The sequence below is a fragment of the Corvus hawaiiensis genome, chromosome 26 (assembly GCF_020740725.1).
Source record: "Corvus hawaiiensis isolate bCorHaw1 chromosome 26, bCorHaw1.pri.cur, whole genome shotgun sequence".
Lineage (NCBI taxonomy): Eukaryota > Metazoa > Chordata > Aves > Passeriformes > Corvidae > Corvus > Corvus hawaiiensis.
The window spans coordinates 12,368,543-12,392,957 of NC_063238.1; the positions used below are offsets into that span (position 1 = coordinate 12,368,543).

Sequence of the window (24,415 nt, forward strand, 5' to 3'; positions counted from 1 at the left end):
CAACTACTATGGTTAGAAACATTAGCTCTTTAATTACAGAAGAGAAACATGGAAACATGCTTCTAGTGTTCTAATACAGAGATCAGTCTTAGCATTTTGTATTAAGGCAGAGAGAGTTTCCTGAAATGCTTCTGCCGAAGTTCCAACTCATTCAAAATTTACTAAGGTTCCAGAAAATGCAGCAGAAAGGTGTAGATTTCTTGGCATTGGTGTTAGTTTTCTTATTCTTTTTGTTGCCATTTTAAAGGTCTTTTAAACTTTTATGTAAAAATAAAACTATGCACCAGGGGACAGGAACAGTGTTCCAGCTGTCGGATCTTCTTCCAGGTTCCTTGGCACTGAGAGTTGCCAATTGCTTCCCAGTGTAAGATTTTATCTCTGAAATGTGACAATAAATGAAAAATTAGAAGATTAAAAGCTGTGTATTTCGTGTTACTGGACTGTGTTGTATAAAATGTCAGAAGATTGGATTTGTTTAATCATGTAAGACTTTAATTAACTCATCTAGCTCTTAAAATTCTTTCTGCAGCAGACATTATATTCCTAAATATAGTATCCAGGATGGTGGGTTGAGTAGCTGGTTGTAGAGGTATTAAGTAGTATGCATATTAATAAATGTACAGATCAAATAAAAATCAGTTCTGAATAATAAATGTCTACTTTCACAATTACTTTTCTAAAAACCAGGTCTATAGGTTTGAGGGGAGTATCAATCCACCACTGTTAAACCTGCAGTCAGATTTGGACTATGGCAGGAAATACCCTTTTTAAGTAAAAGTGCCCATAGCTGTAAAAAGTCCTCTGTTGGGGAAGATGAAACAGGAAAGCCTCATAAATATGATTGCCTGACAAAAGATTTTGGGAATATGAAAACTATAAGCGACATCGAAATGAAGGCCACCTTTGAGATACCAAGTCTTAGTTACTGAACAACTGGAAAACAATGGTATGGCCACTGAAGGTAATCCCCTCTTGATTGAACAATACCCTCTGCTTGCAGACAGGTCCAAGGGTCAGAGCAGACCCTACTAGCTCAGCAGAAGGGGTCCAAAGAGTAGTTTTTAGGAGTTAAGATGTAACACTCCATGGTAATATAACAGTTCTTATAGGCTGTATGTAAATGCTATAGGATTTGTATCTTGTATTAGATTGGTTAGTGACAATTAGAATATTCAGTACAGAAGATGATTTATTGTATTGTAACGAGGACTTCGGCATCACTCTACTTACTCCCTTACACCCTTACTCTCTTACTTACTTCCTCTTTGCTCACTCTTACTCCGCTCTTACCTACTTGCTCTTACTTTTACACTCTTGCTCTCTTGGGCCTGCTCCGAGCTGCGGCTGGCAGCTCTAAGCAGTGCCCCTGTACCCACGCCCTTTGCAATAAACCGCATGTTCCATGATCTGACTTCAGAGATCTCTCGTCTCCGTCTGTCCCGAACGTCCAACCCCCCCAAGCTCCTACAGTCCTCTTCCACTACAGAGGTTCCATCATCTCTTCACAAGAGTGAATAAACCAAAGCATTGAACTCTTATGTTGAAATTACTTCCCAATTTTATCTAGGTTTTAAAAGTGATTTCTGTGAGAACTGAAAGAGTAAAACCTTCTCAGCTCTACAAACGATATGGGCTGTTCCATGTTTTAGGTGTAATAAAATGCAGCTTTTAATGAGGTCTTGAGATGTTCAAACTCCTGTACTGGGTTTTGCTACAGAAGAGGCAGCTGCAGCTGGCTCTGTTTACCCATGTGCGTTGTGTCCATCTCCGGAGCAGCGCTGCGTGTCCATGCTCATGGCCGGGGGCTGGCAGGCGACGCACACGGTGTGTCCCTCGCGCAGGTACTGCATCCAGCGCCTGTACGGACGCGTCTCCAAAGCACAGTGGCGTGAGAGAGATTCTGTCCTGAACTCCACACAGTACCTGCTCAGAAGGAAAAGTACCAAATTATCATAGATGAAGCACGAGCTAAGCACTTTGAATGGACTTACATATCACAAGGGTGGTGCTTCTGAAGTGCAAGTTAGACATCATCAACAAATCTCTTTCTGACCCTAACCTAATCACTGGATTCTTAAAAATATTATGTAAACTATTTTTCATTCAATGCCCCAGTCCAGTGCTTTATGTGTAATCTCACTTTCTGGTAGTATTCTGTATTCTTAAATCATTTTGAAAAATATCTCCGTAACCCATATTTTTTCTTTCTATGCTGCTGAAAGAAAATGGAAAAGAAACTTTAAGAATATTGCTGAGTTTCATTTTTCTAGGGAAAACAGCACAGGACAAAGCATTATGAGCATTACAGACCTAGTAATAGCCTAATTTAAACTTCCTAACCATCTCTACCGGTAACTAAGCAAAATTTTTTACTGCTTGTGTCAAATAGTTTAAAAAAAAAGGTCTCTTGAGACCCATCACATTCAGCCTACTTTGTTCACAGACTTACACCTAATTTCTCAGACTTACACTTAGGATACATTCAGCTCTGTTTTAGCATTGTTTACTGTTGGCTTTCAAAAGCAGCTATCACCAGATTTACCATGATCCCAATGTCTAATTCAGGACAATTAGCAAGTAATAAAAAACAACATCTAGAACATGCAAATAAACAGCAGGAGAGAAAACCAATACAAGCTATAGCTTATTGTTTAATTATTGCAAATTTGATTACATTTTTCTCTGTAGCCAGCTGTTTTCTATTGAAGAAGATGACCCACATACATATAATAAATAGATTACCCTGCTGCTTCTTTGTCTGAAGGCCAGAGAGAAGATGCTGCTCGTCTTTTTCTTTCTTTACCATATTCAGAGGTAGTTATGAAAGCAGGAACTGAGGAAGAAAACAGATATGGTAAAACAGCAAGGCACAGCTGAGTCATATTTCAGTTACTGTAACAGTGGGTGAATGAATCAGGAGCTTGTGCATGGTGATGCTGGCTCACTTTATAGAAAAAGTGATAAAATCTTGGCAACATTGGACCTCAGCCCCATTCCCTACAGCTAAGCTCTCTCTTTACTCAGAAGAAGAATATCAAAAATACATGCAATCTAGTCTGTGAGGAAACAGGATGTGCTGGAATCCCACAAGGAGTACTGTTTCCTGTTTCATACTGAATTTGTGCTCTAACTTTGCACAGAGATAATTTGATACTTATATCCAACTGCAGGAATACATGCAGCTTAGTTGTTTGCTTAATAGAAATTATGAAAAGCCAGAGTAGGAAAACAAAGTATTGAATAAAAAGCAGTATCACAGTAGAAAGTAAAGTTCTAAATTGTACTTTTAACAAGCTAACTGCAGATAGATGCTTTTTTTTCTTTTTGCAGTTCATTGATATCAGTAAAATTTATGATGGCTGTGATGGACACAATGTACAGCAGAGAGATCAAAGAGAGAATACCATGTTCATGGCCACAGTCCTCCCCCTGGTAAGTCAGGTATTCCAGGCAGCCAGCCTTCTCCTCCAGAGCTGGACATGGTTCCCCACCGTTTTTAGGTTCCTGTTGTACATAGCGCCTACGTATCCGCAACCCAGGATGGCATTGTTCTGCACAGCCACTCCAGTGACTCCACTCCCCCACAACACAGGGAATAGCTGCAAAGCAGTATTAAAACATTATTAGTAGTTAACACATCTGTTTTATCCTAATTGCTCTCAAAAGCTTGAGATAATAAGATTATATTAAGGGGGTTTTTGTTCGGTTTGGGTTTTTTTACTTTCTCTTTTCTAATTTTATTTATATGGGTTTAAACACTCTTCCAGGAGTTTGCTTACTCAAATTGAACATTCAAACCTGCCTGCAATGGTTGGCTCCCTATTCCATCCCTTGTCCACAAAGAAATAGCCCCTCATCAAAACCTTTCACTACAGCTGTGGGGTTCCTCTGTACCCTTTTCTGAAGCATAAAGCAGAAGCCTCAAAGGAGACCAGCTCATGGATTATCTACACCAGACTGGTCTGACCTTCCTTGGCAGTTCCTACACCACCAGATTTTTTTTTGTAAAGGCTGGAACATTAAGTAGCAGCACGCTTGATTCCCCTCAGATCAATTTCTAACTCCTTTTTCCTCAACACTGAAATATATCCACTGCCGTAGCTTTGTTTCCCTGTTTTAACACAGGTCCTGCTCATCTCCAACTATAGAACAGTCCACTGGATATTTGAATTTCAGTTCTCATGGATCACAAACTGCCTCTGAACTTAATCAAAAATGTTGGGGAAAGTACCATTATTTTCAAAGTAAACTTTGAATTGTAAGAAACTGCATTTCCCTCAGGCAGAGGAAGAAAAGGTTTTGCAGCGTCACTCCTAGAATACAAAAACAGGTGGAAGATACATTATTCCTAAGTGAGAAGCTACATAACACAGAAGTCTTCACAGTATTTGTCCATTAAAACAATATGCAACTGTAAAAAAACACACAGCCATTTCACATCTCCATGAAACTGCTCTCCTCTGCCTCATCTCCAGGAACACCAAGTCCCTGGTTTTGAAAACTGTATGGCCTCACAATTTTCCCTTTAGCAGGTAGAATGAATACTACAGAGTTTCAAAACTGTACTGCAGGCTGAGCCCTGAGGGACTGGAGGAGGATGATCTCTGATGGAACAAATACAACCCCTCCACCTGGAAACTTCAAATCTGCACAGTCTTGGCAGGCAGAGCAGTGAAAGAGCAGATAAGAAAAATGTCTCACACATGGGCATCCATCAAGTGGAAGAATTCTCTGGGGATAAGCAATCATTTCCCTACACGTGTCATCCTCAACCTGTGGCCTACAAGGACATTTAATCTGATTGGTGGCCCATTCCCAGTAGCCTCCTTTCCTGGAGGCCACCTGGTAGGTGCTGCAGTTTAGGGAATGGTACAAAATACACATTATCATCAATGGCTGGGCTATCTTAAACTGGTTCTGGATTGTTTTGGGTGATGCTTCTCATTATCTAGTTAAATAAAACTTTTTCCTTTCCCATATGTACTATTTCTCAATAGCTTGTAATGGAACATATCACATGCTTTTGATTTTTTTTCCATATTGCTGGATTACAGTTTAAATCCCCAAGAACCTTTACAGCGTAACCACCAGTTACATACTTGTATCAGTGTTGCAGGGAAGTGATGGGACCAAACTAGTCTTTCAGGAAAATATTTTATGCCGTCTGGGATTCTGCCAGCACAAGACATTGGGAAGAAAAAGTACAATGTGATAACCTCCTTGGGATTTGTGACTCTTCTCATAAAACACAGAAATTGCAGTGTTTGCTCTGTCACTACATCTCTGATTTCTTGGACCACTACCAATATCATAAAGCAGATGAAACCTCTGAAAGAGGCTACCTGGCAGATGTCCTTACCACTCTACTAGAATTCCCTTCCTCTGTTCTCACTGTGCACCAGCTGTTCTGACCAAACTCGTCCATTTCTGAATGTCCTGAGAGCACCAGGTGTATTGTGGCTGAAGATGCTGAATCCCACGCCCTAAGGAACTCCACTGAAGCAACCACATAGCTGCCCTGGGTACTGGGCCACCAGCTGCCCATTCTGCTCAACAATTAGCATTCTCTGGTGTTTTCCTCTACTTACTAATAAACACCTTTCCAGACAGCTGCTGGGTATGATCTGTAGAACAGTGCTGGAAAATAACAGAAAAAAACCCCTTTGCCACATACAGACACCTGACACTGCACCACCAGGCACATCCAGGTACAGACACATCCAGGTACCCCAAGGTACATGACACAACCTCTGTGGCTGTGAAGGCACCATGCTGACATGTTGCAGTGCAGCCCTCAGACTGTTTGCTCCAAGAATTGAGGACTAGAAGAGAAAACCAGTGATAGTGAAAATGTTTTGGACCCCACCCTGGGATAGCCAGGACAAGTGCTAAATGCAGTATGGACCTCACAGTCTTTGCCACCTGTCTGCAGGTCCAAAAACAGTCTTTGACCCCACTTTATTTAATGGTACAAGCACAGACTTCAATACCTGATCACACATCTTAGTTCTACCCAACTACCCAAAGGACAGTAAGTGTCTATCTAGCCTGTTTCCTTATCTATTGACTCCCTTCCAATCTGGCTGTACGAATGACCTGCGTAAGTATGAATTTCCACAGAACTTTAATTCCATATTAGCACCTTCATATGCAGATAACACGAAGTCTAACATCACATTTTCCATGAAGAAAACTCCCAAAGGGACTCAGTAACTGCATAACAAATAAAGCGATGACTTCATGTCTCACTGGAATTAAACCAAGCTGACAGTTAAATATGGGTCATCGGCAGCAATACATGGTGATTTTATGGTCATCAAGATTTCGAACAAGAAGGATGAATTGCCCTAGTCATGTGGAAAAATAAGAATATTGGGTTTCTAGAATGGAATTTAGGCAGTGGGATAATAATGTCGCTCTTGCAGTCAGTACCCCACAACTATTAAGGAACAGTAGATCAATTTTGTGCCTTGCTGGAAAGATGTCAAATTCCCCAGCATGACAGAGAATGGGTCCCAGAGCTGACATAAAAGGAATGGTGCCATCTCTTGAAACACAAAAACAAGTATCAGGGACCCATAGCTACATCTTTATGGATCCCTCCCTGTCTTGCTATTTGTTCAGTTTAGTTAACACAACAATCTTAAATGATGATTCACTGAAACCAGGAGGAGGATGCAAGTCAAAGGAAACTGAAGGACAGGATTTGTTCTCAGGTACCTACCAAAATGTGGAAGCTAATGAGACACTTGGAATTTCAAAAATACACAGAAAAATTACACTGCTATCTTATGAAAGCTTGAGTAGTCAGAACTTTGTTTTTGTCTTCCATTTGCAGCATTATGAAACACAGATCCTTGTTTCTGAGTCAAACTCTATTTCATTTTTTCCCATCTCTGGAAAAAGAAAAACGGAGGACTGTAGTGTGTTCATTGTACAACACATACCGTAATGTGTAAGGATGTCTGGATTTTCTCAGAGTAACCACTTCGATTCAAATGGCAAGCTGATTCCTTTCTCAGGCTTTCTCATTGGACAGTAGTTCCTATTTAAAATGCTCTTTAAAATGCTCTCTATGTACAAAAATATTCTTTCTTCAAAAATATTCTTCAGTGTTACAACTATAAAGAAATTTATTTAAAAACTCTTGAACTCGGGTTCAGCATACCATGGACTTCTGCTGAGCCATCTATTTATAAAGTACCAGACCTACAACAATTTTTAGGCATGACAGAATTTAACCCTGCTGCTGGCAGCTTTAGGATGCTCATTCTTCCACCGGTTTATTTTATTTTGGAGCATTGTTTTTGTATTATTCCTAATGCATCTCTTGATTACTTACACTTGAGGCACTTTACACTTTCCCCAAAGGATGAAATGCCATTTCTTCAGGTGCTGAAATCACGAGTTGTTAACAGGTTGACAAAGAAGCTGTAGCATGAGAACCACAGACCACCTTTCTTCACATTTCTGTTTTAGTGTTTTGAACTCTACATTCAAAACAGTGAACTGTGCCAGTTAACATCCCTGGTGTCATTAAATACTGAGACAGATTTTAGGAAGACTCAGTGGGGCAACCTCAACATCCAATAGGAACAAAAAAAGACTTTAAAATTTTCACCCATACTTGTGTAAATGGATAAAAACTTCCACTGGAACTATTTAGAATTTCTGTTTATACAGAATACAACTTAATGACTGCTTGCCATAGAGAGGATATATGATCATTTGCCTTTAAAAGAATGACTTCTTGTAAATTTAGTTTTTGGATGTGTGAGTTTTAGGACCACCTCACCAGGGTGCCAAAATTCTGCCCTCCCATGCTACACCCACCAATGCAAAATGTGCTGTTCCTTCTGTTTGTGTTTGCATTGGTGCTCACACAACTGGGCAGCGAGGCAGTGCAGGGAGTCAAACCAGGCAGAAATGGGCAACAGAGAAAACAGAAATAGTTCCCTGTGTGTTTAGCTCCCTGAACTGGGGCACCAAAGACTGGCAAATTCCATCTCTGGTGCACGAGAGGCAGCAAGATAGGGAGGCTCCACCGAGACTCCACCTTCCTGACTGGATCTATGGCACCCACTGCCCACACAGGGTAAAAGTGTGGTGTGCTTGTACAAACACATAATGCCTTTCGAGGCAATCGCCACTGAGCCTGAGACAAAAAATACCATCTTGATAACAGCAAGGCATCATCAGGTACCAGAAGTCACACCTGAAGTCATGGTAAAGAAAGTGTTTAAACTAGAACTTTTCAAGCACAATCTTGAGCTTCTTTTTGAAGGATTACAGCTGTTTTAATGCTAACACTGTGCATGTTTATCAGCTCTCTCCTTTTATGCTTGAATATTAAAAATCATTTGATTTACTGAAAAGATGCAATATGCTGTGGCTGTAAGACAAGCATCTTGCCAGTTCTCCCTCTACTGACTTTCCTGAATGAAAGAACAATGTATTTTAAAAATGCTAATTTTAAAAATGCTACCTTCTGTCAAACTTTGTGGTGCACTTTTTTTTCCCCTTCTGTTACTCTGAGGAGATTATTTAGCTGTGGGAGAGCTGACCGTGTTTCTTCTAGAGACCTGGGGTCATAGTTCTGCTCTGCTGAGTTCTTCTGTGAAGCTTTACAACCCTTAGGATGGGTCTACACCATCCGAGAGTTGTACTCCCCCTTCCCAATCTGGGCAGATGTAAGCCAACTTGGGTCCCAAAGCTATGTGGCTATGTCAGCATGGCACTGAGCCTGCTAAATACACTCTAATTAGCACGACTGTGCAGCAGAGGCTCATGACTTTTTGGCTGTAGGCTGGCATGCGTCCAGCCAGCAGGGAGGAGACATTAGTCTGACCGAGTACTAGTACTGCACCTGCAAAGCAAGGTCTCTGTCCTGCATCCCAGGCACAGGGAGGTCGGTCAAATTGTGAAGACTGAAAAGGGTAGAAATCCCACAAAAAGAGGCGCTCTGAATACCTACAAAGTGGATACTCAGTTTGGTAGAACTGGGCTACTTTCCCCTCCTTGCCAGTGCTCACTGGGAGGCCGGGCCATCCCCTGAGGGCTGGCAGAGGACCCTCTCACTCATACTCCTACGCTTATTTTAAAGCCTTTGCCTTCACAGTAAATTCTTGCGGATTCATGCTCCTAGACAAAACCTCACCGTGGGGACTTCCCCAATTATTTCACTGATATTTGTTTGTCAGGATGTGAGAAATCAGCTGAGAGACACAGGCGGTGCTAAATTAATCTCCCTGCTGTCTCTGTAATCAGACATCCCCCCGCAATCAATTTCTGTTTGGGACTTGCCTGAGTGAAAAGTAAGTAACATAATATTTTAGAGGTAAAATAACTTCAGACTGTCACTGCACTACAGCTGATCCGGAAAGCTTTTCTCTCTAGTGAGAGAAAAGTTTCTGTCCCTCTTCCTGAGCCTACCGCTACCCTGGCGCTGCCCCAACCTGGTGCCTGCTCATGCCCTCGCCCCGGGGCTGGGGAAGGAGGAATCTGCCCCTCTCTCAGTCCTGAGCCCCAGCTCTGAACCCCGGCGGAACCTCCATCCCGCGAAGCCCCGGCAGGCAGCCAGCTCCCGGCACCCGCAGAGAGGGCCGGGGCGCGGGCTCCCGCCCGGCCGCCCTCCACCCGCGCCCCGCTCGCCAGGGCCAGGGCGGACGCACCTACCCGGGCACGCCTGGCCGTGGTCGTGGCAGCAGTCCCCGGCTCGCCGACAGCCTCCGTCGCAGTAGCAGGTCCCGTAGCCACCTCCCTCCCTCCATCCCTCGCCGACGCAGGCGGCATCCCGGCCCTGGCAGCATTTTCCCTGGCAGCTGCCCCCGGCCCCGCTCCCGGCCCACAGCAGCCCCAGCCACAGCGCTCCCGACAGCGCCGTGCCGCCCATCACCGCCGCGCCGCCCCGACGAGCGGGCCCCGCCACCGCTGCGCGCTGCGGCCGCCGCCGGCCCCCGGCGGAGCGGGGCGGGCTGGGCGGGCGGCGGGGGCGGGGGGCGGCCGGCTCGCTCCTGCCCTGCCCTGCCCTGCCCTGCCCGGTCGGGCAGCCGCCGCCTCCGCGCCCAGCCCCGAGGGCTCCGGGCAGCGGCGTAGCTGCCGCGGAAAAGCTTCGGTGTGCAGGGGAGCGGCAGCTGGGGCGGGTACGTGTCCCCGGGGGTGTCCTGCCAGGTGGCGGGTGTTTCCCGCAGGATCCGCATGGCAGGACCCACTTGGCGATGTCCCACACAGGGATGTCCTGCGCACCATAACCCACACTGCCATGTCCCACACTGCAGGGACTTACACAGTAATGACCTTCAATGTCCTCCCATGGCAGTGTCTCCCACATGGTGATGACCCTTACAGCAGTGTCCCACACTCCAGTGACCCCCCACAGCAATGTCTCACATCGTGATGTCCCTTCCGGAGAGCCATGTCCTGCGCAGCAGTGTCCCATGCAGTGGTGAGCCACAGAGCAATGTCCTTCACAGTGGTGTCACACGGCCATGTCCTGCACAGGACCGATCTGCAGGGCAACGTCCCAGCCAGCAGTGTCCTGCACAACTGCGAACGGCCCAGCCATATCCTGTATAATGGTGACTCACATCACAGTGACCCACAGAGCTGCCCCAGAGCATCCCCAGCCATCTCCACACAGCCCAGTGGGTGGGAATGACCTGGTGCAACCAGCCATTGTTTATTGGCACAGGCGCTTTCTCATTTCAGGGCATGTTCTACGCAGCATTTGTGTGTGTTACATTTTTAATTTCATTTTATTTCTTTTTTTTTTTTTTAATCTGTTTCCAGAACAAACAAAAGCAGCTGTACTTGCAGGTGCCCAAAAAAAGCCAGGTGGATTCCCAAGTAACTTCTCAGTAACAAAAGGTTTGGATTGTGGTTTTCAGTTCACTTCGGCACTAAGAGGTTTTCAGGATTAATGGAACCTGATAATTTTAGCCAAAAGTCAAATCCCAAAAGTAAGTAGTGAGGTGACTGCAAAAATATGCTAGCTTTGCACACTTCAGTTTGCAGATAGCTACTAAAGCAGGAGACATCTGGTCTGTGAGGGGAGGTAACAGTTTATTATATTATCTGCTACACGTGGGTACTTGGACCCCCTGAGATAGCTCGGGCCAGACAGAGTTTAATTTCTTCTAGCCATCAAACATTACTGTTAAAATCTTGTCTAAATCCCTGAGGATTGGGTCTGCACTGTTATCCAGTGTGCCACTAATGAACTTGCTGGCATTTTGCCAGCCTAAAACTTGCACCCCTGAATAGCAAATGATGGGGAAGTTCCGAGGGTAGATGACTAGAAGAACAAGACTTGCAGCTCACCTTGGTAAAAGCAGTGAGAGAGAAGGAATGCCTCTTTATGTTTTCCTTTATTGTATTCCTCTGCTTCACCTGAAAGGCAAAATATTAGCAAATAGTAGTAGAAACTACCTTTGTAGGTGGATAAATCATGTGCAGATGACTTATGCTGAAAGGGTAAGTCAATAAAACTTGGCTGAGTCCAGAACAGGTCAAAGAGGGGCTTTCTCTCAGTGGATATGTTTACAGAAAAAACAAGAAAATATTTCTGCAATAGTCTAGTAAAAGAAAACAGAATACAAATGAAAATTGTTATAATTTCTACTAGACAAAGTAAAGCAGATTCTTCAGAGCAACCAGGAAAGAAAGAATCTTAATTAAAGGAGAGAACAAGCTCACCCAGTTTGTTCCAGCAAATACTTTGGCTTTTTTTCTTTCTGTTTAGTTCCTTTCTATTAGGAGTAGCACTAGGTAACTAAGAAGGACAAAGGAACACAGTGATGTGTTCTCAGGCAGTGATTCAGCATTGAAACCCTTACAGGCAATTCCAGCAAAACAGGCAGAGATTTCTTTCCAGTCTGACATGAGATGGTCCACAGAAAGTAGGTGTTGCTCAGTACCCTGCTGTTGGTTATCTTTTTGTCATGCAAATAACTTTACAAGAAAAGCAGAGATTTAAAATGCGTATGTAGGTAAGCTTAGGGAACATGCAGAGTCCTTGCTCTTTCTTGTAAGCCACAGAGGAGCATTGCATGGAGCAGAGGTCATCAGGCATCTGCTCCACATGTGCACTTCATGCCAAAATACTTCTTAATCCCAGAGGTGAGGAGAAATCTAAGGACTGTATTGTAGTCCTCACAAAAACAGGTGTTGCTGTTGGCTCTGAGATTTTGAAAACCATGATTGAGTTCAAGTTGTCAGCCATTTTTTTGTCCATTTCTGCCCTATTTTAGCTTTGGAAACTCTAAACTCAGATTCCCAAACTAAAACATATAACTGCAGTATTATATGGTAAGAGGGGAGAAGAAACCAAGACTGTGAAAAATTTTTTCAACTAATTTTTCAAACATGTATATGGTTCCAATGAGTCTTGTTCCATTGTTTTGTTTCCAACCCAAGTGTCCCTATTGCCTTACTTGGAGTTCTCCCTGGTTTAAAATACCACAAAGACAAAACTGAGCCAAGTGTGTTCCAACAATAAATTAGAATGATAACTGGTCTCTGCTATTTACCATGCTTACCAGCATTATTATTTACCATGGTTGTTTATGCTTTCTCTATATAAAGAATGTAAAGCAGAGCCAAGCTTTTACTCTCTGTCCATTCCTGTGGCACACATCTACCTGTAATACTAGGTAGAAGACTGAAAGCCCCTGCAAGTGGGAAAAGCTTCAAATTGGATACAGAATATATGTTTAATAGTAAAATACCTTTCTTATTTTTTCAAATTGAACTTACAGCTGCAGTGATTCTGAGTACCTGATGTAAGGTCTATTCAACTCAACTTCAAAGTCTTTTTTCCACTATATTATCTGACAGCCAGCAGCATTCCACATGCCCACACTTCCTCACAAGCAAACTCTCTGGAAGGTCCAAACTTGCACAAATAGAGCTAATTTTTCTTCGCTGCTAGGAGTTAATCCAATGGCGTCAATCTGAGAAGACTTCAAAAATCCCGCAGGGTATTTCTTTTTCTTTCAGTCTCGTGTTTGCATACAGCTTAATTTATTTGAGAGAAATACCCTTTCAAAACTGACCTGCTTGCATTTTATATTGAGGCAACATGGTGACTGATGTGACTACAAAGGCTACAGGCTGTCTCTATCCTGCTACACAGGGCCATGCTTTCCGACAGCCCCACAGTTAACTACAACTTGATTTGTCATATGAGGCCCTTGTTCCCATTGTTCTGAAAAAGTAGACTTTCTCCTGATAAGAAATAATCCCTGCCAAGGTGAATAACCAAATCATGGTATTTGCTAGTGTAGCTGGCAGCTTAAAGCAATAGCAGCATTTTGTATGTAAGAGAAATGAGTATTTTGTCTTCGCTAATGATCAACCAGTACAAAAACACGGTAGAGGATACATAAAAGAGAGTTTCTATGGTTTCATGGCCCATGATGTCATACAGCAGGCATGATGCTGTTTCAATGACTAGCTTGAAATGTTCTACTTTGAATCACTCATAAGAGAGCAGGCTGAATACCTGGCTGTATTTGAGGGAGGTCATTTGGTATGCATCCACTTTTCCTTGGCAGTCCTGTCAGGCACAAGCCTGTCATGGGTCATGGGAGATGCACTGGCTCACTGCGGCTCAATTACAACCATTGATTTTGGTTGGTAACGATGCACAAAATTGCTTGAATTGGAGAGGTTAATGGAAATATAGAAGAACTATCTATCAGGATATTTTTAGCTGATTTTTAAAGGCCTTCATCCTCCCTGTAAGTTATTGGAGAAATGTCTGAGTAGTGCAATGAACACAGAGCTGCTGTTGAGCTTTCATGAAGAAAAAGTCAGGCAAATCTCTATGTCCAGCCTAAGCATATCAGGACTGAAAGACATCCTTGTCCTGTCTTTTCCCCTGAATTTCTCATTTTCAGATTCAGGGAGCCGAACTGAAATGGAGCACCTGAGCCAGCATGAGGAAGGGGAGGTAACCCAGGGCAGAATGGGCAAAAGGCTGCAGGACTGTCTCCACCAGCAGCAATTAAAGATGACACTGTCTCAGCTGGTGCACATGGTATAAGGTATAACGTTCCCCTTGCTCTTTTAGGCTACAACTACATCTCCTGTCTGAATTAACAGCCTCTGGCTTATGGAGTATTAGTATTGCATTAATAAGTACATTTTCTCATGTTAGTTTTTATTTTATCTTAATTCTAAATGCTATATAATCTATAAGTGTTACTGATGTTGTTCCAATTTCCATTTGTCTTAGTAGTGCTGAGAACAATATTCCCCCAGGGGTCACTCACAAGGGAACATGCTGAGTACCTGGCTGTATTTGAAGCAGTGTGTTTTTTAACTTCTGGTCCTGGAAAGTCAGCCTGTTATTCAGGCAATCTGTTCTGGTTCTTCAGGCCAAATAGGACACTCCTGCTTTCAAAAGCTTTGCTGAGATGTGAAGGCATCTATTCATTATGTGTGAGGAACACAGTCCACTTGACTCCTGTGTGTTAGCTATCTTCCTGCAGGGTTTACCAGGTAGTTTTACATTTTAAAGGCACGTGATCAGCCAGAGTAAGAGAGGGTGGTGGTTTAACACTTTCCGAAGCAGAACTGCCTCTTACAAAATAAGCATCCCAGGATGTTATTCCACATACTTCCCTGTTTGCCCTGCTTTGGGATTATTTTCTTTAGTATTTACAGACCTCCTCTTTTCTGCAATCATGACTAAACCAATTACTTTCCTTCCCGATGTAGGGACATTATTACCATTTTAAAGATAGGATAAAACAATACTGAGAGATTAGGGCACCTATCCAGCAAAACACTTAAGCACTTGCATAACCCAAGGCACATAATAACCCCACCGTAGGACTGTTCACTTGTTCCAAGTTGTGCAATCTTGAAGGATTTACTGAGCTGGGGCCTCCCGGTGTGCTGGAGGGCCCCGAGGCTCAGCTCCCTCACTCTGAGCTGCACGCTGCAGCCACCAGCCTCTCTGTGCACTAGCTCTGAGCAGCCACGTTATTCTGCCAGATCTAGAGCAAACATTAGCCCTGATTTGGGCCCAGTCAGCTCCTCTTTCATCAGCATATAAAGCCAAAGAGATGAATAGCTCATCCTCAAATTCACTACTTAAATTCATGCAAAAAGTGGCTGACTGTTTATTTCTCATTAAATCCAGGTCAGATTTTCCCTGCTGTTTTAAGCTATGAGTATTAGCATAGTTCAAAACTCAAAACTGACTGTTTCTTTCTTTCTCAGTTATCACATCCAGTAGCGAAGATTCCACATCTTGGAGTTATTGGATGATTTTAATGATGGTGCATTTTACAGAGAAGAATGCATCTCCCCCTCCTGCAGCTGATGAACATGCTCTGCTAGCAGGAATAAACACAAGTTTCTGTCAATGAAGAAAGCAGGAATAACTATGAGTTTATGAAATTAGGGCACTGAACTGTTGAGAGAAAGAGTAATTTTTTTCTTCTCATAATCCCACTTTTGAAAACCTCTGCCAATCTTTCCACTGGACTGATGAAAAGATGGATTCTGCTGACTTGAATAATTTGAAAGTAAATGATGATTCTGGTGTACACTGGCTGGCAGAGGGAACTGTTTATATAATTCTGGGCTTGTTAATAACCCTCTTCATAGCTCGAAATGGTGCCAGCAAAGCTGCTGGCTATGTAAAAATGCTCTCCCATTTCCTTGCCTTAATTGTTTCCTGTCACAGCTTTTTTTTTTTTTTTTTAATTAGTACATGAACTATTTTTAGTGTCTGGAGACAAAAATGTTTTGTTCAGTCTAAAATGAGGCCAGGTATCATGAAAATATTTTCAGGGAAAAATATTTGAAGCCAGTTTATCTTTGGCTGTGTGCAGTGAAAGTTTGCCTGCTTAGTCCAATTAGTTACAGCCATGTCACTTCACGTAAATGAATGTAGTTGTGTCAGTGCACAGTGCAGATTTTGGCTCTCATGCTGCAGAGGAATACTGTAAACCACATTAGCTAGAATCTGTAGCATCTAGAGCACTCTGAATTATTTTTTTCCATACAAATTCCATGCATACCTTGTTGAGCGAATAAAACTTTTCAGTCAGATGATGACTTAGGCAAATGTGACTTTTGATAAGGCACCTCTTTGTAACTCATCTAACCAGCTCTAAGAGATCTTAAAGTCCCTGCACTGTAGACAGACTAGCTGCACTGAGTTCTACCCATGTGTGTATACACACCTGTGTGCACCATGCAGGTAAAGGTGCAGCGAGATTTTGTGACCCATTAATTCAGCCTGGAAGAAATAGAAAAAACTCTTCCCTATGCAACAGTCTCAGCTGAGAGGCAAGGTGTGAAGCCCAGCCATATCAGTTCCCTGCAGAATTTCAAATCAAGCTCAGTCTTGACTGTTTTCTTCATGGTTGCCTAAAGTGCAGCCCCACACTAGTCAACCATTGAATTCCTCTAATGCGATGAGGGCTCCATTACCAGGAGAGAGTTTATCTGTGTGGAAGTATTATCCATAATGGGAACCCAAAGAGAAAGCCACAGAAAATTAAGAGTTCTTCCAAAGAACCAAGTGCCTCCTGTACTCCAAATACTACTGCATTCTTTGTTTTTGCCTGATTAAAAAGAAGCATCTCTATTTACCAAAAAGACCCACAAAATCTACCAAAATAAGTCACTCCAATGTACACACTTACACTTTTTAAAAAGACAGCTATTACTCGTGTTGCTAAACACATCTGTGAAAGTTTATTCAACACTAGGGTGACCAGAAAAGCAAGACATGTCAAATTTAGAATCTGTCCTAGCTGCATATATGAAATGGGCCTTGATAGTATTTTCATTAAAAGAAACCAAGTATTTCAGAAAGAGAGAAAAAAATGTTATCTCCTGTCATCTGTCATCAGTGCAGTGCAGACTTTTAACACTTCACCAGATAGTTCCCTTGCAGAGGCAGATGACATGCAGTTAAAGTAGCTCTACTTTAAATTTTCAACTTTTTTTTGGGTTATGAGTCCCTAAAATATTCCATTACATGGACCGACCTCTGCAGAAAAAGCTTTAGTTTAGAGACCAGAAATAATGAAGAAGTCACCAGATCCTAAAATAATCCCAATAGTTGTGTTTTCATATGTGTCCAGCTGTGTTTTCAGCCTCCCATCCTTGGATCCTGCCAGCAGCAACATAACTACCAAACCTGCTGTAATACACTGGTGACCTTCAGCCAAAATGGGACAGGGCTACATAGAGAGAGAAGAGGGGGTGAGGGGATGAGCCTCAGAGCTTGGCTTGGCAGAGACCCTGAATGACTTTTCAGCTGGTACACTCCCATCTCCTTCTTTGAAGGCTGTCCTTGAGGAGGTAAGTGGCTTCTCCTCGACGCACAGGGAAGCGCATGTGAAGGGCCTGGGAGTGGGTTAGTGTTTTCTTAGCACTTACCTCACTGAGAGGACTATTATGTGTTTCCTTCTTTTGGGCTACGTCTTTATTTATAGAAATACTAACTTGGAGTGCAGGCAGGGGCAGTGATCACAGAATCAAAAGTCCCTCCTGCCGCAATGTAAATATTCTTGAGTGCTTTGCAGTTCCACTTACAAAACCGTGTGCATTGTTTTAAAGACAAATAATATAAGATTTAAATAAGAGGTCAATCCCAAGTCCCAGCTGGCATCACTCCATGTAATTTACATGGAAATATGTTATTTTACAAGGAGATCTGACTTTTCGTGTTTTGCCTAATTTATGTGCTCAGAAATTTTTGGAGTGCTCTGCGCTTCTTAAAATAGCGTTCGATTAATCCAGTTCTTCCTGATGTGTAATACCTGCATGTCCTCTCCCTTTTTCAAAAGGCTTTTTCAAATTAAAGTGATTTGGAGGAGCCTTCTTCCCAAATGGCAGCAGGAAGAGGTGAGGGAGTGGAAGTGCCAGCTGGGGATGAAGAGTGAGCAATAATCTTTTTCTACCAAGGTGTTGAATTTGGCTCCAATTCAAACTCTTAACTCAGGATGGGTTAATGTATTTTTGCTCTTACTTCAGTAGTAACAGCACCAAGCCTGGCCTGGTGATGATGCAGCCTGGGTACCTCTTTGTCATCTAAAATGGAGGTTACCCAGAGTGTGCAGAAGGTTCATAAAATGTTGAATGGTGCTAAAGAGCATGAACAGTTTATGCAGCTTGAGCCAAATTCTCCCCAAGACAAATTTACTATTGTGCCATTTTTCAAACTTTTATTCATTATATCCCACACCAGCAGGTTGCAAATTGGATGCAAATGTGTGACAATTCACTCTCTTCAAGGATACTTTGGATGGATTCTAAGATGGTAGTAACTGACTCCTAGACTCTGCCTGCTTATGAAGAGAGTCTAGGCCTTAGTTACTACGACTGCATAGTTGGAAGAAGACAGAGCTGATAAATGTGGCTCGGCTTTCCATTCTGTTGGGGTGAATGTATGTTAAGGGCAGACAGAGCACTGAACTCAAGAGGAGACAGCTCAGCTTTGCCTGTAGCACGTGAAGCAGAGCAGCCTACTCACCAGCCAGTGCCTACAAGTGCAAGGGCTTTTCCCACGCAGGAAACCCACTTATCCATGGCCCTGAATTTATCTCAGTATCCCTGAGTCTAAATGTACATATTATATGTGTAACTGAAAAATATATAAAAAGATAATTAATTTTAGGGCTATACTGTGTCTTGATTTGTTTGTATCTTTCTCTTAAATGTCTAATTTTGCTGTCTAGCTTGAATGTGTGAGTACTTCAGTTGTATTTCTATCTCTGTCTGTATTCCAATATTGGCTTAGCTACAAAGCAGAGGCCTCCAGGGCAGAGGATGCCTGCAGTTAGGCCTCTCTGTCTGAAACATGTTTATCAATTCTTTGTACAATTATCTGTGCATTAATTTGATTGTAGACGAGGAGAGCATGTTTACAAATTTGGTGTTTGTCTCGGTTTGAGACAAATTAGGAGGAAACGTCCTGAGATGAATGTGTCTTCTAATGGAAGGCAAGTTTTGGCAGCCCCTCCCCCACAGGTTCAAAAGGAATTTCTTGGAGGAAACTGAAAAAAACTATTTAACAATCAGAGTGCTAGCAGGCACAGAAAAAATGACTAATGTTAGATAATAAACCTCCTCACTGCAGAGAAAGCTGGTGGATTTAGAGTTCCCTCTGTAGCTGGCTCAGCCCCTCCTGAGGTCAGAGGCTGGGATGCGGTGTCCCTGCAGCCTCCCCGCTGGTCCACGGGGTCCAATGATCTGGTTCTCGGAGCACAGCTAGGCCCAACAGTTCCAGAAGAAGAAGAAGAAGTTACCAGAGGATTTTGGTGTGCCGATATGGGAAAATTCCTTACCTCAGCTAACAGGCTGGCTAAAAGCAGGGAGGTGCTCCCTCGGCTCTGCAGCGGTGAGAACATGGAGAATGTGTGAGTCCTTGAACACAAACCACGCTGAAAAATTTGCCTGGCTTTTCTCCCCCCTCTCCTGGACCCAGCTTAAAGCTATGGGACCCGTTTCTGGGCAATAAGCAGATGATAGGGAAATACAGTATTATCATAAAATCACCCCAAGACAATGTTGAAATTTTTTACATTAGTTTTGTGTTCAGCTAGAGATATACCCATGGAGAGCAAAACTAGATATACTGCACTTAGTGCACAGAGAAGCTTATATCTCAGAAAGGAGAACCATTACTTTTCTCATGGGATCACATTCTGGCTTTATCCACCACTCATGAAACTCACAGAACTGTCCTCCTGCTGACAGAATGTATATCCATGCAGAATGGGCCACCATTAATCTGATAGTGAATTTAAATTAAACTGAAGAATTCAAATTTGTACACTTTTATACACTTAAACTTCATTAGCTTCAATGAGAATATAGTGTAGATACTCTTAGGTGTGACTTTTGACGATCCTGAACACATATATTAACCAGGCTACCCATTCATAACTATTCTTTCTGGCGATAGCATCAGTCTCGGAGAGATCTTTTTGTTCATCCAAAGCAATCAAAAGTACTGCAATCACTCATATGGAGAAAAAAGAAAGCCCTACACCCATTTTGAATGCCTTCAGGTTTACAGCATTAGGAAAATGTTTGACAGCACCAAGTGTTTAATCTACAAAGGGATTATAACTATATTCACAACATGCATACATCATTAATGTTAGTGGGAACTACACCTCCAAGACTCACCCTAAAATTCTGGCTGTAAATTGCATCCCAGTAGGATAATTAAAAGTCTGGTAGAAATACAGCAAGTTCCAACAAACAGTTTCTCCCAGGGTAAGTGATCAGAGTATTTGGAATTGAAAAATATAATTATCAGTTTACCTGAGAAAGGCAGTGGATCTGTTTTACAAACAAGCTCACACACAACGGCTTTATACAGCTTGGGTATAATTTTAGTTGGTAAATTTTGTTCTATGTTTCTTAGCCTACTTGTTTTTTCCTCCATTTCTTTAGTCCTACTTGACCTGAAGTTCAACACTGGGCTGTATTTGCAATCATTATTGTATCAGGATTGCCAATTCTCATTTCTATTTCTCCCATGCTAACTACAGGGAAAGATTATCAAACCTGTTAGCAGAATTACATCTTTTTTTCTCTCTTATTTATTTTGGCTCAGGCTTAACAGAAAACCATGTTTCATAACTGGATGTAATTTCTGGTATAGAGTATGTTTTCTGCCAAAATTAACTATCTTCTAAAATTATAGGGGCACCAGCTGATAAGTACAAAACAGATCTGTCTCATTTTCTTGTTCTGCAAAGATTGATGATGGAGGTAAAGCTAGGAATGAAATCAAAATAATCATCTAATACCTCATGAGGTTGAAATTACACTGTTAGAAGGAAATAGCCTAGAGCCTCTAGACTGCTGGTAATGTCCCATATGTTATGTTATCCAATTTTGAGATGACAGCATTTGCCTATGGGTACAAGTAAGATGTGGGAATGGTTTTCCTAATCCACAGAGGTTTTAAAGCTTCTAGGAAACATTATAGGTCTTGACACATTTTCAGTTGAGCTGAGATGTTCAGACAGAGGCTCAGAGCTTATCCAGTAACCTTTGAATCTCCATCACTGACATCAAGAGACTTCAGACTTAGTCTCCATCATTGCCTTTTCTTGGCCTCAGAGAAAAAAAACTTCCAGCACTTTCCTGTGTGTACATATTTAAATGTGTGCATGAGATGAGTGCTTTAGCACAGGATATAAAATACTTCAAACAAAATGGGACTTGATTGTTTATGGGGAAAAGAAAACCTTGGAACTTTGGAAGTTATGCCACGGGCAGCATCTGATTGTGCTGCAAAACACAAGGCCTTAAACAAATTTTGCTGCAGTTTTCCTAGAGATAAAAAACCCATTTTCTTAAAGTGGATATTTTCAGCAGGCATTTCTGCAAATTTTTAAAAGAAATAAAAAGAATTTTTTTTGTTGTGTTACTTGGTTTCTTGACCTCCTTACAAATCAATTCACATTCTCTTTGAAACTTTCTTGATAAAACAAGTGGTGAGCACTTTGCTTAAACAGATGTTTATTTGTTTACAGAATAGAACTTACTGTACACAAAAAGCACATTAATCACTTGTACTACTCTATTGAAATCAACAGGCATTCAGTGAGGAATTGAATCCAAAAAAATAACAAAAATGGTGTTCAAGTTCTTTATGCATCATCATATTTAAAAGCCTAAGTCCAATACTGCCCTGCACAGCTCAGTTAAAGCAGTGAGATTAAACTGATCCCCTGAATGAGTAATATATGGCTCTGTGGAGGACACAGAGAAAACATAGCACAAGGCAATCCCAACTGCTGGTTGTGCCCTAAGGCAAGGAGACAGCATGTTTGTTAATAGGACTGAATTATTATTGGTGGTAAAAATGAAGCTGCCAGCCAGCAGAGAACATCAGGCCCATATTACTGCTGCTGCAGTACGGTGTCGGGGATAGATCTCTGCAGCAGCTGATGCAGTGTTTGAGACTCTGAAGAGGCTGAAGTCTGCCTAAAAAGGAAGCAATGCAGCTCCCTGGAGTGATTTGTCGTCACACTTTGGGTGGCTCTACAGGATTTCTATGCTAGAGAGAATACTGTAAATGACCTTTTTCTGTCAGTCAATCCAAGTTTACAAGGGGTTTTATAAATGTTGTGTCTGTCTATGCAAATGCTTTACACAGCCGTCATGTCAGTGTGAGCTACAGAAATGCCTACTTACCATTTTGACCTCAAGATGAAGTGGCCTCAAAGAGGGGATCTTCACCTTCAAAAGAATACAATCAAAAACTAACAGCATTTTTCTCTTACTCACGGACCCAGACTTCATCCTCCAGTTCTGCACAGCACTACTGTTCCCACTGCTACCACCCAGCAAGTAACCCAAATGACCTCACAGCCCTGAGAGCCATCTTCTCCATGTCTCTGGTGCCACCTGTCCCTCCAGCATTCTTCCCAGCACACGTGCTTCCCCTCTTCTTCAGCCCTAATGCTTCATGCAATCCCCTCTTTTTCTGGACTGAATCTCTGGGGAAGAACAGACACATTCTTCACCGTTAGAGTGGTGATACACTGGAAGTGATTGAACAAAGAGGCTGTGGTGTCACCACCATCTTTGGAGATACACCAAATTAGTTTGGACAAGACCTCAGACAACCTGATGTATCTTTGATGTTGGCCATTCTTTGGGCTAGATGATCTCTAGATGTCCTGCTAGACTAGTGTTACCTTATAATTTTAAACACAGCTCTCTTCTTAATCAAATCAATGCGTCTGTAGAGATAGGAATTGTTTGTAAAGCATCTAGTGTCCTTGACTGTATTCTGTTTCAGAGTCACCAGAACTCAGTCAGAAGAGTGGTGTTAACATGTTGCTTGGCCTTGCACAGTATACACCGAAGGTTTACAGAGAGTAAATGGAGATATTTAGGCTTCACCCACATTGCTCCTTTGGACTGCACACCATATGAAGGGAACAGGCAAAGCAGGGAGACAGGAGCCTGCTATACAGTGAAAAAGGACAGAAACTACAGATACACCGTATTTCCTAGGTCTCTAGGTAAGTATGAGGTTAGCAAAGATTTGTCTTAGAAGAGATTTTAATTACTCATTTGTTATCAAGTGTATCATTGCTTTCTGATGAGAAAAAAAAAGTTGTTTTCCCCTCTAGTACTTCTGAACTACTGTGTATTTTTGATTGCTCACATCAAACAGCTGTATATCTGGACTTGACAAGTCACTTACAGTATACAGTTAATTTTGACTTCACTGCACCCATTTTGTTCCTTTACAGTGGCAAAGTAAAAGACACAGCACTACTCATTAGGCATTTGCCTGCACTAATAGATCAATGCCCTTGTTCCACCAAAGAGTGTCATGTTCTATTGTAGAATTTTCTTCATCCTTAGTTTTTCAAGCACTGATTTTTTTTGTTTGGTCTTAAGCAACATGGTGGGGAATTTTCTCTGGGAGATGGAAACTCTTAAAATAATGGCTTAAGATTTTCAGTGAAGTGTATTCAACTCCCTGCTACAATGACTAACAAAACAATGTGTTGGTAGCTATTTCAGCCTATTACTTTGATTCCTGATAGAAATCATGTCTTTAGCACAAAATTCATTTGATTTAGGCAGGGAGAAATAAAGCAAAGAGTAAATGATCACCTAAAATATCATAGATATAAATGAAAACTTGAAGTTCTGCACTCTTGTAGTATGCAAACAACTTTTTATTATGATTATATTAATTTTTACTACAGTAGTACAAAATAGTCATAAAGAAGAAAAATTATTCCAACCCTTGGGCTTTCTGCTTAGCATGTGGTAGAGTGATTTACACCTGCAGAAAGCAGAGAGAACACACTACCAATGGAGAAATCAGTTCACCTGTCCAGGTTTTGAAGCCCAGTTTGCACAGGTTGGAAGGGTTTCCTAATGTGCATGGTGGTGAAAAGGCAGGACAGATAGAATGAGACACACCTTGTTACTCTGAACAAACTCATAATGTAGAGGTCCAATTTAAAGAATAGCTTGGGATTTTTCCAAGACCATGCTTCTGTGGAAAGGGTAGTCCTGCCTTTCCAGTGCCACTGCTGCCCCCATGTCTGCTATTTGGGATGAACAGAGAGACAAGTCAGCTTACTGATTCAGCTAAATTTTAACTTTTGTTGTTGTTTTTTTTTTTTGCATGGCTGTTTTCAGGCAGCTGTGCAAGCAGATCCAACAGGTCTGAGATTGCATAATAGCCAGGGCTAATGAGAAAGATGTGGTAGGCACAGAACTGAAGCACAGATGATTGCACAGGCATTTTTGACGGCAACAACATGGCCTTGAACTGGATTAACAAACTACCTTTAAAAAGCATGTTGTGATGCTGAATATTACTTGGCACTAGCATTGCCATAAAGTTTTAAAGATAATGGGTATACAGCTTTATATCCTGTTCATCATG

General features: G+C 42.1%; 1 protein-coding gene across 1 annotated transcript; it reads right to left on the reverse strand.

The window, feature by feature from the left end:
* Window positions 1–7: 7 nt before the first annotated feature.
* On the reverse strand, window positions 8–9,918 carry SBSPON (somatomedin B and thrombospondin type 1 domain containing). The gene is made up of 5 exons (XM_048286299.1): window positions 9,676–9,918; window positions 3,405–3,599; window positions 2,743–2,833; window positions 1,747–1,923; window positions 8–378 (listed from the first exon to the last, which is right to left on the reverse strand). Exons 1-5 carry the CDS (start codon window positions 9,890–9,892, stop codon window positions 261–263), a joined length of 798 nt encoding a protein of 265 aa, XP_048142256.1. The 5' UTR covers window positions 9,893–9,918; the 3' UTR covers window positions 8–260.
* Between the last annotated feature and the right edge of the window lie 14,497 nt (window positions 9,919–24,415).